The sequence below is a fragment of the Colias croceus genome, chromosome 3 (assembly GCF_905220415.1).
Source record: "Colias croceus chromosome 3, ilColCroc2.1".
NCBI lineage: Eukaryota > Metazoa > Arthropoda > Insecta > Lepidoptera > Pieridae > Colias > Colias croceus.
The window spans coordinates 4,867,689-4,886,490 of NC_059539.1; the positions used below are offsets into that span (position 1 = coordinate 4,867,689).

Consider the following 18,802-nt stretch of genomic DNA (forward strand, 5'->3'; position numbering starts at 1 on the left):
AACGACTATGTTTACGTTTCATATGACCGGGATAAATGAACATTCATAGCTAACAAACTTGTATACTTTTATACGTATTTTCTTACAATTGTTTTTTGAAGTTATACTTCTTTTGGCGCGATGGAGAAAAATGATGAGAGTGAATTTTTAAGATGCGCGCGCACACCGACACCTAAATTTAACAGCATGAAGTTAGTTCTAGGTGGTATGAAAATTGATAACTATGTTCAAGTTGCATATTCTAGTATTTTTTCCATACGCCAAAGAAGTATAACTTCTAACGCGTGTACATAAATACACACACTTTTTGACGTGACAACGTTTTATAATTCGATAGAGCCGGCTGCACGCCCGAAAAAACATGACTCATGCGGCGTTACCTCGCTCTGAGGCGTTCCAGTGCAAGCGAGAGCACGGAACGAGCGACAAAGAAGCACAATCGTTGTCACGTTCAACTATCGTCAGTAAACCGACTTTACAGACAACCAATTTTTTTTGTACTTTTAAATGTGTGCCTTGTATGGTGGAATAAAGTGGTTTTCTTTATTTGTATACACTCGCAGGCGACATCCTGGTGGCGGACGAGCGGGGCTACCTGTACTTCCGCGACCGCACCGGCGACACGTTCCGCTGGCGCGGCGAGAACGTCAGCACCAGCGAGGTGGAGGCGGCCGTGTCGCGCGTCGCACGCCACCGCGACGCCGTCGTCTACGGCGTGCTGGTGGGTCGTAGCGGCATTACGCGGGATAATCACAAATCACATTCGCAAAATCAGCTGTTAGCTGTTGTTTATCCCTTAAAATGTCTTCAATCACTTGGATGGAACACTAACTGAGATACTTTTTATACAATCGACTGCCACGTGAAATAGGTGGATTTATTAGTAGACACACTTAACGATTACACCCATTGAGTTACTATGTACATATTACGTACTGTTTTAACAGGTCCTTTAATACAAACAAAGCCCGAGGAGTGACTTTTCACCAGTAAGTCATACATTTTACTAATATTATATCATTTTGCGATAAATCTGCGTTCTGCATTTCGCGCCGTTTTCATAGACTAAGAAATCCCTTTACGCACAGACGTGACAATATCGATGAGTCTGTTAAAAAAATGTAACTGGATTTTTTAGCTATGAATACATATAAAATAATATGTACTAGGAAAGATTACCGTGGTCTAGTACCTAAATATTTATACTTTTACCCGACTACGCAAAGTGAAACGGTAGGTTATATTTATTAATATTTCCATACTGTTTAGTTTTAATTCAAATTGTTTATAGGTTTCCGCAGCACGGCCACGAAAAAAGAGAGGCGCGGAATTAAAAATTGTTCAAAAAAATCGTAGTGAAGCGACACATGGTTACCATCAGAATATTCACGCATTTGTTCTATTCATTTTATAGAAGATGACAAATACACCACAAAAACAGGACTAATATATTACATAGTTTTAGATAAAATCCTCTTTTTATTAATTCCCTAGTATAAGTAGGTACCACCAGATAGTACCGAGTACACAATGATTGCACAATGTGTCGCATCTGCGCGCATTGCTTAATCATTGAATTCGGAACCTTGCCCCGCTCGTCCCGCACGTCGCACGTACCCCACCACATCGGCCGCGCGCAATGTTTTTGTTTGGAATAGCTACTCTAGTACGTAGTTACATAGTAACTCAATGATTATTACAACAGGTGTAATGGTTTAAATGTGCACAGGCGATTATTCCGTAACTATTGCATATTATATAAAAAAAAACTTTAAATTGATATTGAAAGTACTTAACCTAATGAGTAAAATGGCATTTTTTTTTTAATTAAACAAGAAATATCCAAAAATCTTAAAACACTCCTACACCTGTATTGCGTGACAGATATCACGAGAGAACGGAAATTTATTCCAAAATTCATTTTGTGTTACTCATTCACCGATGTTTCTCAGTTCGGTGTTAGTGTGAGAAAAACATGTGCTAAGTATCCCTTAATAATAAGTAATATCCCTACCTGACGAATACAAAAATTCACTCTAGTAACATATAATCTTTTTATCGTCAGGTTCCCAACACGGAAGGTAGAGCGGGAATGTGCGGTATTGTGGACCCAGATGGTAGTCTGGATTTAGAAAAACTCGCCAAAGATCTAGCCAGAGATCTGCCCGCATACGCGAGACCTATCTTCATCAGAGTCATGGACAGTATGGATATGACGGGTGGGTTTATAGAAACTTACTTTTATTAAAACACTACATTGAAAATTTGATAATGATAAAATAATTTAAACTGTTTAGCAAAAATTTGGATCGCTTGTACCTTTAAGAATTCCAAAGTTATTGATAAATGAGTAGTTAAGTCACTTACAATTATTACTTATCAATTTCTTTTCTTTTTACAGGAACATTCAAAATGAAGAAAACGGACCTACAGAAAGAAGGATTCGATCCCAGTATAGTAAAAACCGACAAATTATACTACTTAGATGTAAAACAAAACAAATATTTGCCCCTAGGTCCTGAAGAATATGAAAATATTAATACTGGAAAAATTAGACTGTGATCTTTTAATATATAAATGAAAACAATCAAATTGTTGGTATACTCTCGTCTTACTTTACCAAAAATACTCGAATTAGTCTCATATATCGGAGGTACTCATATCGTAATAGAAAAATACGTGTCTAATTCCAAATTGTTATATTCATGTTTTTATTCCTATATCTTTCATTTACGCATATTATAAAGGCGTTATTATGAAATAATTTGTTTTAGGGATGTAACGATACCGATACCGATACCGATATATCGGCCGATATAATCGGCAAGCCGATATATCGGTATCGCCGATTATAAAACAACCGATACCGATATCAAACAATTCAAAAAACCGCGCCCAATGAACGATGCGGGAGGCCGCCCGCGCGTGCGCACTTTGTTTTTTGAAAAAACTCTACCAATAGTGAACTTTTATTAGGAACTGATTGTATGTGTATAACTTAAAGTTTAACTGACTTTGCAAAATAATAATACTAAAATAAATGGTTTTCTGGTTTTTTGATTTGGCATTGTTATTTAAAAGAATACGATTTACATTTGAGTCTCTGTTAAATGTTGGTAACGTTTATGCATAATTCACTATTTATTTTTCTACCAAGCCATCGATATCGGTATCGGTATCGGTAGGTATCGCCGATATTTGATTACAAATATCGGTATCAGTATCGTATCGGCAAAATCATGTATCGTTACATCCCTAATTTGTTTATAGTAATTTTTACGACAAAATTCGAATAAAATAATGGAAAAGGGTTGTTTCTATTGATATTTGGGAACTATGGGTGATAATAATACTATTAATTTAATTATAATAATGTTGAAATAACTATTTTATTGACAATAATTTTTTCCCATAATTACATTTTAAACAATGACGAGGAAAAATCTCTTTAGAATTTGTGAATCTTTATTATAATTTGTTATAATGTGGTATTCATAGGTGAAAATATTTAATTCATTGTTTTATGTTCAAATTGTTTATTTGTGTTATTATTTAAGTTTAAACAAAATATACAACATATGAATAAAATAACGAAATATATTGTGTAGATCTTTTAAAATTTCTGTAATTAATTCCGCAGGTTTTATTATCTATATTTTTGCCACCATAAATTTCCTAAATAGGTTTGCATACGCTGAAAGCTATTTATTAATATATTCCAATTACTAGTATGTATTTATATACTGAAAACTTTCCTATTTTGTTTATTTCGTAAAATACTACTTTACGATAATTTCCAAGGAATTGACGTATTATAATAAATATGAAGGTGTGTAAAAATAATTTGTATATAGTCCAAATGGGTAATGGAAGTGAAACTTCCCACATTTATAAACTGCTGTATAATATTTTGCGAAAGGTTTTTGATGTAAATAGTCGTTTTGTATCGATGCTAAGTAGTAAGTATCGAACATCAAGTCAAGGTATGAATTTCTTGTATTAGAATTAAGAGGAGGCTCCCTTTCTCATTTTTGGCACTGAGAGACCGGTTACGTTACTAGACGCTAATACAGCCGTAATAAAGTTGAATATCGCGTGCGCTCTTTGAACGCGTTCGAGCTCGAAAAGTAAGTCTCAATTCTTATTTAGTTTATAACTAAAGTAATAATTGATCTAGAGAAAAAATATCTTGGGATTCGATAGTAAACTCTATTTTCTTACTGTTAACATTTATTTTAGACATAAAGTCCAAGTAAATCTTTAAAAAAATGTAATAATCCTTAAAAAAGGCATAATTTTTGAATAAGAAATGAATCGAGCGAAAATGTTACAATTATGTCTTGTACATCGAAAGAAAAAGACCCAATAAATCATATACTAAAGTTCCATTTTGATTGTATGTGTGCCTGTTTCAGAATATTAACGCAAATTCACATACAATTTAGGGAGCTTCCCCTTAATGGCGTTTTTGCAGTTGTTTCATTGATTTATAGTAATGATAAAATAATCCATTTTCTGAACTTCTGTAAGTATAATATACACTGCTTTGTTGTCGCATTTGTCGGTTTTGCTGCTTAGTTTTGAACCTTACTGCAATAGATTGAAAGTTGTTATCTGTTTGATAATTCCAGTCTCATATTGTAAGACTGATGTGAATCATTTATTTACACTGTGTAGTGGTTAAGGGTGTTGATACCTAGGTAATGTACCTAATAAATTTATATTTTTAAAATTGTGTTTCTTTTTCAATCTGTATTGATAAGGATGACAAATATCTTATTTGTTTTTCTTATCATAGTCTTGCGAGATGAGATTTGATAAAGTTTACAATCATTATAAGGTCACCATCATATGATCCACTTGTTATAAAATAAGGTTAAATATTATTAATTGTAGTAATACATTTTCTTTCGAATTTCTTCACTTATACAAAGTGTTTTTCGTGGCCTGTTGCCGCAATGAAAACCTTGCTGAGCTTGGATGATGGTATAGATCTCGATAAAAGTTCTCATTGTTTTCTAAACTTGTTTTTAACAGGACTGTTTTACCATTATCAATTGAAAATTCCATTAACTTTGTCATACTTACCCTTATAAAGATAACCTGTGTTTTGTTATTATTTTTATTTATACAATACAATTCTGTACAGTTCTTTTTCCAGATAAAGTCATCCAGTCAGTCCATCGTCATTTTTCAAAGAACGATCCCTTCAAGATCTAGATTCGAAATCAAGTCCAATAAGTTGCTATTTACGGAGTGGTTAAACTAGTTTTTGAAAATACCTACTACTGCGTATGGGTAGGTCAGGTTTTTTAACAGGTCAGGTTTTTTAACAGTCTAGATTTTATCAATGAATGAATAAATTAAATGAAATTAAAAACAAGTTATTTTTATCACCCTCATATCCTAAAAATATCACGCTTGTTTCTAATTCAAATAAAAAATATTGGCCCCTCACTGTAAATATTAGAAGAATACATAACTTCTCCTGTATAACCAAGACTGTAAGTTCCGTTTTCTATGCCCAAATATATGTACGGATTTTGATGATTTCTAGAGTGAAGAAAGACCAGGCAAAACAGTCTTCTTTTGGGTTTTGGTTGAAAAAAAGAACGCCTAAAGCGGATGAAATGCAACAAAGCTGTGAAGCAAAGTATGTGAATGTAGTAGGTACATACCCATATAAGGCAAGTATTACTTTTTCAATCAAATCTTTAAATTTAATGAATTCTTTTTAAATTTTACTTTTGACCTTTTATTTTTATAAGGGACGACGAAGTCAACTGCTAAAACACAAAAAAGTACAATTATTATTCTCCTTTTTTGAGTCGGTAAAAAACAGTTGTACCTACAAGGAATACCTATTCTGAAAGGACATAATATTTAAGGTATAAAAGATGTACACAACACTGTGATAATCAATTATTATTATTCAAATCCACTTGCAATCATTTCCTAATGTAATTAAGATTGAAACGCACAATAGAACCTTTTTTTACAACTACTTATAGAAAAAGATTTTAAAACTCAAAAGACAAAAACTAATGGCATTCAGTCAAATCTAAAATACACTGGCGCAAATTTTTAAAACATTTTACATTTTTACATGACATAGGGAACGGTTTTTTTTTTGTAGATCAAGCGATCCCTTCGGGGATCAGCTGTTCGCGCATGTGCATCTGGCGCCGAGGGGAAGCCAGCCATTGACGCGTTCGTTCCTTGGCGCATTTAGAAAAAACATTCGCGGCCGGCAGACACGCTCGGCGCGCGTATTCCGCGTTACTCGTATTGTTTGGATCTCAGTGCAAAGTTAGTTCGTCGTGCGTCCCACTGGGCTTGTCGCCAGCATGGACGCTCTGCTGGCAGCTCTCGTCGCCCTCATGGCACTCGCTGCCGCGATGGCCGCCGTGTTGAGCACGCTCTCCAAGGCGGCGATATTTGCCCTGCTCGCCGTCGCACCTTGCATCTACAGATATAGGAAGAGGATTATTGTGATTGTGAAAACATTACCGAGGGATCTCAAGTGAGTACACTTTAATTAGCTACCTATCTTAAAATCCAATTGCCTTTCGTCACATAGAGCCCGGTTCGACACGATTTAGTTGATCGTAATTTTACCTAAATGTCAAAACTGAAAACATTAGACCAACTAGATCCACTGTGCCCACCTGCGTTCGGAAAATCGTTAAAATGTAATCGTCTAATTCGTGACGAAGTAGTATTTTATGTATAATCTAATTATAAGATGACGACCTGTTTGCTAAGAACAAGTTTTGCAAGGTTTTGGCGAAGGAAATAGGTATTAATAAGTACAACTTTGAAGTAAAAATAATGCTATATGTACGTCGTTAGATTATAAGATACATACCTGTACCTAACGTCTATACTATCAAACCAAACATGTTAAACTGGATTTAAATTTATTCAGAAATTTTCATAAGGACCAAATAATTTAAATAAAGTCTTCTATCACGAAGTAAAGTAAAGTAAGTTAGGTAGGGTAATTGCGCCTGTTCGCGTCCACTTAGTGCAGTTGGAAAGTTTGAAGGAGAAAATAAAAATGTTCCAGAATAAATTTCAACGCAAAATTTATGTAACGTGTTCATTACATAGTCTATTTTAAGATTTACTTTCGATTGTGTTGGAAATATCATGTGGTTTTTATTTATCTAGACAAATAGCAGAATTAGGCGTTTTACCCAGTTCGCGTCCAAAAATTCCAGTTTGCGTCCACCCGTGGACCAGTTCGCGTCCACCAGCTTAGAAAAGGAATTAAGAGTGTTTTGGGTGATATTTTATCAGATAAATGCAAATAAAAATTAGATTTTAATGAATTATTTATTTACGAATATAGCTATTTAATAAAAACCGGCCAAATGCGAGTGGGACTTGCACATCGAGGCTTCCGTATTAACCTGTTTTTTTTCGTATGTTTTAACTGTAAATGATTATTTTTTCAATGTTTCCCTTATTTGTGCTATAAGACGTTGCTTCGTACCAAACTTCAAGTGTCTGTATTCACGTAAAAGTACCCTGTAGGTTTTGATTCCCTTGCGAATGACGAAATTTGCGAAAATTTGCAGCATAAACGGCTGTATCTTTTGAATTCTTTGGCTTATAAGTTTGATTTTTTCACTGCTTCAAGGGACCGTAGATTTGAGTATTCAATATAAATTTCAGCTTTTTACCTCCACGCGTTACTGAGAAAAAGGGTCTTGACAGAAAGAAAGACCGGCAGACGGACATACTGACGGACGGATATCAAATTGATGATCAAGTCTCATTCAAAGAATACCCCTTTTAAAATGAAAAAATAGCATCAAAATTTGCTAATTTTAATGAAAATTTAAATTATCAACTTGTGGTCTTAGTCAAAAATTTACAATCTATTTTAAATTACATATTTTAACAAACAATTCATTGCTACGTAATGAAAAATAATGTGGACGCAATATGTTCTATTGTTATGCACTATAGGTATAGTTTGCGCCCACCGTGGACGCAAAATGGAAGTTGTACAAATTCGGTGTAGTAATTCGCGTCCACCTTATTTTAGCTATTAATTGTAAAAGAAATAAGCTGATTTATAATCCATACTATTCCATGTTTTGTTAGCAAAGTAAAGAAACAGTTACATATTCAAAAATTCACATTTAACAATAAGATACTTACCGTCAAACGCGACGCTGCGCACTATTTTTTTTTCAAAATCCCGCGCGTTTTAGCTCTCTCATTTAATAGCCAAAATTAACTATTTTTTTTAAATAGGATAGGCGGTCTGCAGGCATATTTTGAATATGTGTGCATGTCTCTTATACATTGAGGTATTATCGGAAATTTTTCTTATTACAATTTTACTTAAAGTATACTTATTTTCGTGAATTTTCTAAAAGATGTCCGCAAAATGGACGCGAATAGGCAGGTGGACGCGAACAGGCGCAATGACCCTATGTAATTTATTTTAAAAATCTCGTTGTGTTAAAGTGATTACGTAGACCGTATATATATATCACTTCTGAGTAATGTATAGTTTGCACCTATATATTACCTTCATGCAAAGATTTACTGTAGTATATGTTACGAGTGTTAAAACATGACGTTTAAAAATAAAAAATAATCATCATACCTACCTATGCAGTAAGATTCTCTTAAATATGACTTGCTAATTTGGACGCTCGTAAATCAGTTTCAAGTAGGTACCTAGGTATTCTTCTTAACTTAGTCAAAAATTCGAAAAGTGACCAAAACCCTCCCGTTCGATAAAATAAATTACCTACCTAATAATAAACTAGGTTTACGTTCAATTAAACGATGGCATACTTACCTATCTGTATTAGCCTTGGTGTACAAAATATTGAAATTTTAATTACTTTAAGAGCTCTTTGTTGTTCGTTTTATTCTATTTAACACTGGCTTAATATATTTATGACTGCGCAATTATCGTACATACAACTGGGCATACATATGAACAGGCTATGTGTACTTGTTCCTCATTTGGACTCACATAATAATGATAACAATACAAATACAAGTATTATTAAGTACTTTTAAAACTTTAATCATTATAATATTCTAGTATCTACACCCACTTACTTATATTTATCGAATAAGAAAACTTAGGGGCGTATTTTATTAAAATATCTTTAAGTTTAAATAAGTCTTCAACATTTGAATGTTGTTCATTGTTAGGAACGTATTGTTTGGCTCGGTAATATCAATTATATCGTAGGTTTTCCTGCTTGTAAAATTTATTTTCCTTTATGTGAAGCTAAAATTAAAATCATTTAAGCACCTATGCAAGGCGTTCATCTAATACGTAGGGTAATTGCGCTGGTTTGCCGTCCAGCTTCAGTTTCCGTCCATTTGACTGACCTGCTACAATCACGTGCGTAAAACTTGAATACAAACCTACCTTCCCGCGCAAGTTTGCACTTTTTACGGTCCATAATGATTAAGCAACAGTACTATCAACATGAAAATTTGATTTGACAAGAAGAGAGTTCAAAAAATTAACGTAAAAGTGGCCGCTTCGCATCTGTGCCTTGCAGATGTCATCGCGCGAGAGAAAAATTTGCCGGCGAGAAAAGTTCATGGTAAGGTAAATCACTGTTTTAGCTAGTTTACGTAATGTTTTTGGTACGTATGTTTATTTATAAGCATAATAAACGCAATTATAAGTGTTTATCATACTTTTTTATAATACTCTTCGAAATATTAAGTGGACGGATACTAGGTTACCAAATTCTCAAAATATTTGGTTTTCGTCCAAGTGGACGGAAACTCAAACAGCTACGTGAATATTTGTTAGGGTCATTTTACTTTATCGGACCTTTAAAATACTGAATAGTTTCTCCCGAAGTGATCTTTATTGCTATTAGTTCAGATTTTTTGGTTTCCGTCCACAGCTTTGTCAGTGCTGCCAAAATAAAAAAATATTTAAAGAAGTGGACGAAAACTAAATTTAGCTTTAAATGTTTTAGTTTTCGTCCATGAATGAGTATTGGAGTAGACAAAAATTAAATATAGCTATTCTTTTGCATTACTTTTCGTCTATTTTTACGTATAGTTTTTACGTATTGATTAAGTTTTCTATTCAGTATCTTCCTTATAAAATAATTGGTGAGGGCCAGAGTGTTGTAGGTACCTAATATTGTCATTCATTCAGTCATGTATCATTCTCCTTATGTGAAGTAGAGTCAATTATTCGTAGCATAAATGGGGGTAGGTCAGACATAATACACTGTATTTTTCTTGATTATCATTCACTTGAGTATCATCTTTTATTCTAGGTCTGTTTTGCCAATGCAGTATTTTTTTACTATACTTACTCAACGTATACTCAGAAAGATCTCATTGTTTTTAGATGGCCTCGAAGGAGTCTAAGAAATCTAGAAAAAAAAGACGCTGCGTACACTGAAGAATCTTTAGTAAAGGCTTTAACGGCAATTCGGAAAAATAAGGCATCAGTAAGACAAGTCTGTAGAGATTAAGGGATTCCTAAAACTATGGTCCTCGATAGAATACACGGCTTGTTGTTTTTTGATGTTATTTCTTAGTCCTGTAATTATTACTTAATAGGCTATTTGACAGTACAAAAAATAAAATACTTTTTTGTGTAATCCATATATATATAAGGTTTTTGAAGCGATTTAAATTAATAAATGATATAAATAATTATTTATTTATTTATAAATCGTCGAGAAAAAACATCATATTTTTTAAAGTTACCACGTGACCGAAAACATCCATGATTGGCTGCATCTGCTATGACGTCACAGCGGCGTAAATAACAAATGATCCCAACGTTTATTCACGTAGTTGCTGAATTTCGCTTTTGGTTTTGTTTCTTGTATAACTTATTTCTTGTGATTCAAGGTGTCTGTAATCAGTTTTGTTCTTTATGTGTTAATTTTGTTTGTCATGGAACCTAATTTCGAAAAAGCAGGCAGTCGAAATCTACCTAAAGTGGACGCTATAATGGTTGGCATGTTCTTTAAAAACAACCCAGATTTTTACGCTCCTCAATAATTGAAAAATGTGAAAACAGCTACGTAAGTTAATATTTCAATCGTCATTCATTACCTTTTTAGTCAAATGTACAAACTACAAACATGAATGACAATAGCACAATAATTATGAAGTATACATTTTTTAGGTTCCTTTGTTTTTCATTTCAGCCATCCAGTTTATAGGATTGACGTGTTTGTATTGATTATTTTCAATATCAATACAAAGACGTCATCATCAATTTATATAATATATATTATCATTAACTTACCTCAAGCAGGTACCTAAGTAATGAGACGATTTATACTATGTATTGCAAATAAAATAAACTGCCTACTAGGTATTCAACACCATACTTACATCGAAGTGGTCTTCACAAAAAAATATAACTGTTTTAATTGATATATCTAATATCACTTGGATTTCTGCGAGCTAACTGCAACCACTTTCTACGCATTTTTATATCTTTTGGAGCACATATAAATACCTAGTTTGTCAGGGGTTTTAATAGTTGTATTTCTGCATCCAGGAACTACACACCAATAAGAACTCATTTTCTGGTTTTTAAACAGATTAACTTAATTATACTATAATTAAAACAAATACGAACAATAAGTACTAGGAGCAAGTTGATGTTTACGCCTCTGTGACGTCACCAGGTCGCGAGCCGCCATATTCTTCAAAATTGTGTTTTGGCGGCATATTTGAATATCATGTTTTTATTTTCCATTTTCTCAATGAATAACTACAAAAAATTAAGAAACATGTGTTTTGTGTGTTCTATAAACGTATCTTAATAATTTGAGACAGTTATCAAAACCTTGTCAAATAGCCTATTCATTTACATTGTAAGGAACGCATTCCTTTCTTTATTACGAATGATTATACAGTCATCACTAACGCCTATAAGGACTGCCAAGTGCTACATAGATCTCAGTGTTGACTAGTTATATTGATTATTATTAGTAAAACCACATGTAAAACTAAACCTGTAAGGTAGTGAGAAATTGTAATGTTAATTAAATAAAAGTATATATTTACCTGTAATTGATTTTTAACTTAATAGTTGACCTACCCTCCTTTTTCTACACGGTGGTCGAAAACTAGCTTACACTAGGACGAAAACCAGTTTTTTTGGACGAAAACTAGCATTTACCCTACTTTTGCAGAAAATAATTTAAATTAAAAGATACATCAAAATGATTTATTTTTACTTAATTTTATCTTAAAGAAGACTATATAAGGACTTAAAAAAAAATAATATGTTTAAGGAAGGGTGCTCCAAAATATTTATTTCGTATCACAAAGTTGGCAACAGTAGTTGTGATACGCCGGTTCTGGCGCAAGCGCCAGAACCGGCGTATCACGTATAGCACTCACTCCCAAAGCGATAGGATGCACGGTTTCGAAGATGTGCAGATCGATTAACTCATATCTAATTGATATCCGGTGGGTCATTAGCGTCCCATTGTTCACCTTTTCCTATTAGCTAATTACACCGTCCGGCGTTCTTATCTATTACTCATTGTGCACCTCGCTTATCACTGCTTTTGTATTAAACTTCTTTGTTATATTTTTTTAGCAATATAATATTATATATATATTAAATTTTTACACCAACATTTTCATTTTTTATTTCATCCCTTTAAACTCTAGACGTGTGAAATGTTTCACTTTATCCATCCGTTTACTGCTATTGTGGCCGGACCAAGTGGATGTGGGAAGTCAAATTTTGTAACAAATTTCATAAAATCAGTTAAAGAAATATGTAATTGTGATTTTAATCATATCACATGGTGCTTTGATGAAATGCAACCTTTATATAATTTACCAAATGTTAACTATCATCAAGGAATTCCAAATCTTAATATGTTTGATGGTGAAAACCCACACCTTATTATTATTGATGATCTAATGAGAGAGTCTGATGGAAGAATTGTGGATATATTTACAAAAGGTAGTCATCACCGGAATCTTAGTGTATTTTATTTAACACAAAATTTATTTCATCAAGGTAAAGGTCAAAGAGACATTTCTTTAAACTCAAGTTATATAATTTATTTTAAAAACCCTCGAGATAAAACTCAAATAAGATATTTAGCACGACAAGTGTCACCAGATAACACAAAATTCATTGAAGACGCCTACAGGGATGCAACTTTAGAAGCACATGGATATTTAATGGTAGATTTAAAACAGAATACAAATGATTTTTGTCGTATCAAGACAAATGTATTCCCATTTAATGGTCACTGTACAGTCTACGTCCCCACGAAAGAGTTTAAATACACCAAGAATCAAACAATTCAAATCATTTCTAAATGATGCATCGTCGAGTCACAACGCATAAACATTTGCTAAATGCTTTGCATACGCTTAAACCAAAACATCAAAGAGCATTACTTAAAACGTGTGATGAAAAAGAAATAAATTGTATTTGTGAATGTATTCATAACGTTTTACAAGGAAAGATACCACTTAAAGATCAAGATAAACAAAAATTGAATAAACACAAAAATATACTCCGTAAACTGGTGCGTAAGTGTAAACATAAACTAAGAAAAAATATTATTATACAAAAAGGAGGGACTTTCTTACCAATAATATTAGGTGCAATATTGAGTGGATTAGTAAGTGGACTAGCCAGTTAACATGGAAAATGCTAAGAAAATGATACTTATTGAACCTGGATTGATTGAAAAATTAAAACAAGAAAATAAGGATACAAGTAATTTGTCTCGATTAGATATTGAAATGCAAAATATTATGAATAGTAAGACGGAAGACCGAAAGAAGTGGATGTTATATTTACAAACACTACAAAGATACCTTCACTTTACCGAAGAGGATCGTCAACCACTCAGATTACCAATTTATTCTGTTACATCTAATGAATATTCAAATGAGTCTAAAATTGGTTTTAAAAATAAAGATAGAGATCTAAAAAGTTCAGTTGATGCTGAATCTTTGTTGGAGGAGAAAGGTTCCATTAAAAGTATAGAAAGTGAGGCAAATCCACTGTATTCACCAACACAAATACTCAGTTTAATACCAAAAACTTATAATAAAAAAGGTGAGTCATTATTAAACTTAATTGGAACAAGTAAAAGTAAAATACGTTGGGATAATGAAGGCACAGTCATAATTGATAATGAAAAAATTCCAGGAAGTAATATTGTTGATTTAATAAATGATTCACTTAGACCCTTAAAAAAAAGTGATCCGATAGGGTGGGATAGATTTGCTAAAGCATTGAAAGATATTAAAGTACCACTTACTTATATTGGAAATCCAAAGAGATGTGAGTTTATTAACCAACTTCAAGCGAAAGATCTGAACAAAACCTCTGAGATTGAAGTTCAAGAATTTTCTACACCGAGCAGTGGAGATAAAAGATATATAACTAAAATACGTAAAAAGATCGATTGGGAAAAATGGACCCCGTACTAGAAGAAATTAACAGGATTTATTATGATCCATCTAACCCCGCTGGTTTTGGTAGTATTGATAAATTATCAAAAGCTATGAAGGGTAAAATGGATAAAAAGCAAGTAAAGGAATGGTTACAATCACAAGAAACATATACATTACATAAACCCATTCGGAAAAAATTCCCGCGTAATAGGTACATTCTATCAAATATTAATGAGCTGTGGCAAGCTGATTTAAGTGATATGCGAACTTATTCTCAATATAATGATGGTTTCAACTACATACTTTGTGTTATTGATGTATTTAGTAAATATGCTTTTGCAAGACCAATGAAAAAGAAAAACTCAGAAACAACTAAAGAATGTTTTGAAAGTATATTTACTGAAAGTAATTCAACCCCTACTCACATACAATCTGATAAAGGTACAGAATTTGTTTCAAAAGATGTACAAAAATACTTTAAATCCAAAAAGATAAATTACTATACCACAAACAATCCTGATATTAAGGCTAGTATTGTTGAACGATTTCAAAGAACTCTAAAAATGAAAATGTGGCGTTATTTCACTCATAATAATACTTATAGATTTATAGATGTTTTACAAGATTTAATATACTCTTATAATCACAGCATTCACTCGAGTATTAAGATGTGCCCATGTGATGTAAGTTCCAACAATATTATGACAGTTTGGACTAATCTTTATGATAGAGGGTCAAACAAACTTTCTTTAGTAAATTCAAAACCAAATTTCAACGTGGGTGATTATGTTCGAATAACTAAATATAAACATGTTTTCCAAAAAGGATATGAATCAAATTGGAGTGATGAAATATTTATTATATCTTCAATAATTGATAGATCTCCATGGGTTGTTTATACAATTACAGATTTACAAAATGAACCAATAGTTGGTACTTTTTATGAAAGAGAATTACAGAAGGTCACTTACAACCCCACCTCACAATATAAAATAGATAAAATAATTGGTACTCGTTATTCGGGCAACAGAAAAGAAGTATTAGTGAAGTGGAAAGGTTATCCAGATAAATTTAACAGTTGGATTTTAGCTTCTAGTTTAAAAGAAATATGAATAAAGAAAGTTTTTATTTAACTTTGCTCAGCAATAGTTCAATGGAATACTTTCCTGATAACAAGACCACAAATTTTTCAACAAAATTACCAAAAGCTATGAAATTAGAAGGTGAATGGTTGGTTGGAGTTGTGGAGTTTCAATATCCATGCACAATGTTTACTGTTCAAGATCATGAAAATGTTGTATACATCACAAAAACCATGTTAATTCCTAATGAAGATAAACCATCATCAGTGTACTACAAAAAACATATTCCCGCTACCAACTACGATAACGTTGAACATATTTTGAGAGCGTTAAATGGTATCGGAGAGAACTTGAAATTTCGTTATGATGAAATAACAAAATTTGTGTCTGTTTCTGTTTTGGATAAAAATATAACATCCGTAACATTATCACCCAAATTAAGTTTACAACTAGGTTATGAACCAAATACAAATCTCCTAGACAGAAATTTTGGGAAGTGTCCTGCTAATTTACATTTAGGGTTACCATCTCAACTATTTCTATATTGCGACATTATCGATCCTCAGATTGTGGGTGATGTTATGACTCCACTATTAAGAGTCATTTCATTAGATCCTTCAAAATACATTTATGGTGCGTATAAAATGCACGTTTTCTCTCCACCTCACTACTTACCCGTTATGCGAAGAGAGTTCGACACGCTGGAAATGGATATAAGATCGAGCGCAGGACAAAAAATACCATTCCAGTTTCGAACCGTGTGTATTAAACTACATTTCCGCAAATTATAATAATGTATTCTCCTCATGATCATCATAAATGTCCATATGAAAATTATTATTCACATCAAGCTGGATCAGGAGTTGGAGTAATTTATAAGGGTTCACCATACCAACGCGGTCATGGTATTGGGAGCTTCTTAGGAGGGTTATTTAGATCAGTTTTACCTTTACTTTCAAGTGGTGCTCGAGTGGTTGGTAAGGAGGCATTAAACGCTGGAGTAGGACTTTTATCGGATATGATTCAAGCCCGTCCTATGGAAGCCTCAATAAAAGATCGTCTAAAGCAAGTTAGTACGAACTTAAAACGAAAGGCTGATAACAAAATTGATCGATTAAACATGACAGGATCTGGGTATATAACTAAAAGAAAACGATTGGCCTCGTTCATTCCACCACTAACAGCTAAAGTGAAAGCTACGAAAAAACTTGGCCTAAAACCAAAAAACATCAAAGATATATTTTCAAATTAAGTATGTCTTTCCTTCATAATCATTCTTGTGAGTGCGTTAAGTCAGAATTAGATTTGTTTGCATTACCGTCCACACAAACAAGCATTGAAAATGGATTGTGGATTCACTATAAACCAATTTCATCTCTTGCTGATGATGGACCTATCGAGTTTCAAGTTCCTGGAACAGGCGATGACTACATAGATTTGTCTCATACATTACTCCACATAAAGGCAAAAGTATTAAATCAAGATTCAACAAACTTGTTATCAACTATAGTAGTAGCACCTGTAAATAATTGGTTGCATTCACTTTTTAGTCAACTCGATGTTTATTTAAACCAAAAACTTGTATCACCACCTAATAATACCTATGCCTATCGAGCATACATGGAAACCCTTTTAAACTATGCTCCTGCTGCTAAACAATCTCATCTTACTTGTAGTCTTTGGTATGATGATACAGCAGGCAAAATGGATTCCACAGATGGTAAAAACACAGGATTTGCTAAAAGACAGGAATTAGTTAATGAAAGCCGGGAAATAGAAATGATTGGTCATCTTCATGGTGACATTTTCAATCAAGATAAATTTTTAATTAATGGTGTTGAAATGAGTGTAAAATTAGTTCGGTCAAGAGAGAGTTTTAATTTAATTGCTGGGTCAAATGATGAAAAGTTTAAAGTTTGCATTACGGATGCAACTCTTATTGTTCGAAGAGCACGAATTAATCCAAGTGTATTACTCGCACATCAGAAAGTTTTAGCTTCTACAACTGCTAAATATCCTATTACTCGTGCTGAAGTTAAAGTTTTAACAATTCCATCAGGTGTTCAAGGAAAAACTCTTGATAATATATTCTTGGGACAGGTACCCAAAAGATGTATTATTGGATTTGTTAACAATTCCGCATTTAATGGCTCACTTACTAAAAATCCATTTAACTTTGAAAACTATGGTATTAACTCTTTCAGCTTATATATTGATGGTCAACAAATACCTTCAAAAGCATTGCAACCATCTTTTAATAATAATATATTCACATCGGCATATCATCCATCCAATTAAAACTATTCTCGGGGACTGGTATTCACTTTCTTAATGAAGGAAATGCAATCTCTCGTGAACAGTATGCCAAAGGCTACTGTCTTTTAGCATTTGATTTAACTCCTGATTTATCAGCTAACTCATCAGCTCATTGGAATCTCATAAAGCATGGTAGTGTAAGATTAGAAGTACGATTTGAATCCTCACTAACACAAACAATTAACTGTATTGTTTATGCTGAGTTTGATAATATTATTGAAATAGATAAAAATAGAAATGTTACTGTAGACTATAGTAGTTAAGGTTATAATGTGTGTTATATTTTAGATTTATGTGTTATGCTTAATGCATTTTGTGTATATGTAACTAAAGGAAACATTATAAAATTAAATAAAACAAATTGTATGCAATTTACTATTTTTTATTTCATTACAAACTTCCTATTTAATCTTATACAAAACACTATAATTGAACATTCCTATGACAACCATTGAATAGATTGGTACTGTAATAATCTGCTAATAACAGTAATATCATGGATACACTAGAATTACAAAAACATATGAAAAAGATTCATCCTAGTCTAGAAAATAATGTTTATGCTGCTAATAGACTGCCTATGTATACCCATGTACCAACGTATATAATATGCAATTTGGATGCGGATGATAAACCAGGTTCACACTGGGTAGCTGTACATATCGATACGAATGGCATCGGTCAATATTTTGATTCATATGGACGAACACCTGAGCGATATCATCTCCAGTTTTTGAAAAGGAATTGTAAGAGATGGGACTGGAATGTTGATAGGATTCAGAATGATTGGACTTCAGTTTGTGGTGAATATTAATGTATTTGCTATATAAGTTTCAGGGATATTCAATGCATAGTTTTACGAGCATATTTACAGGGAACACACTGTACAACGATATTTTAGTGGATGAGATGTTTCGCTCCTATTTTATAAGTAGATAAGGCTACAATTCAAATGTTCATCAATAATTATTTTTATATAGCAA

At 32.8% G+C, this 18,802-nt stretch overlaps 2 protein-coding genes and 1 long non-coding RNA gene across 3 annotated transcripts in view; 2 read left to right on the forward strand and 1 right to left on the reverse strand.

Moving 5' to 3' along the window:
* Window positions 1–2,746, forward strand: part of LOC123690732 (long-chain fatty acid transport protein 4-like) — a 51,582-nt gene extending 48,836 nt beyond the window's left edge. Inside the window, exons 10-12 of the mRNA XM_045634828.1 lie at window positions 564–721; window positions 2,066–2,219; window positions 2,402–2,746. Coding sequence (XP_045490784.1) covers window positions 564–721; window positions 2,066–2,219; window positions 2,402–2,562 — 473 coding nt within the window. The 3' untranslated portion in view covers window positions 2,563–2,746. The remainder of the gene's footprint in view (window positions 1–563; window positions 722–2,065; window positions 2,220–2,401) is intronic.
* Window positions 2,747–5,910: 3,164 nt separating this feature from the next.
* Window positions 5,911–6,992, reverse strand: LOC123705872. The gene is made up of 2 exons (XR_006753345.1): window positions 6,869–6,992; window positions 5,911–6,466 (listed from the first exon to the last, which is right to left on the reverse strand). It is a non-coding gene; the product is annotated as an uncharacterized LOC123705872 (long non-coding RNA).
* Window positions 6,348–18,802, forward strand: part of LOC123705871 (long-chain fatty acid transport protein 4-like) — a 34,465-nt gene continuing 22,010 nt past the window's right edge. The window contains exon 1 of the mRNA XM_045654939.1: window positions 6,348–6,523. Within this exon, the coding sequence (XP_045510895.1) occupies window positions 6,348–6,523 (176 nt within the window). The remainder of the gene's footprint in view (window positions 6,524–18,802) is intronic.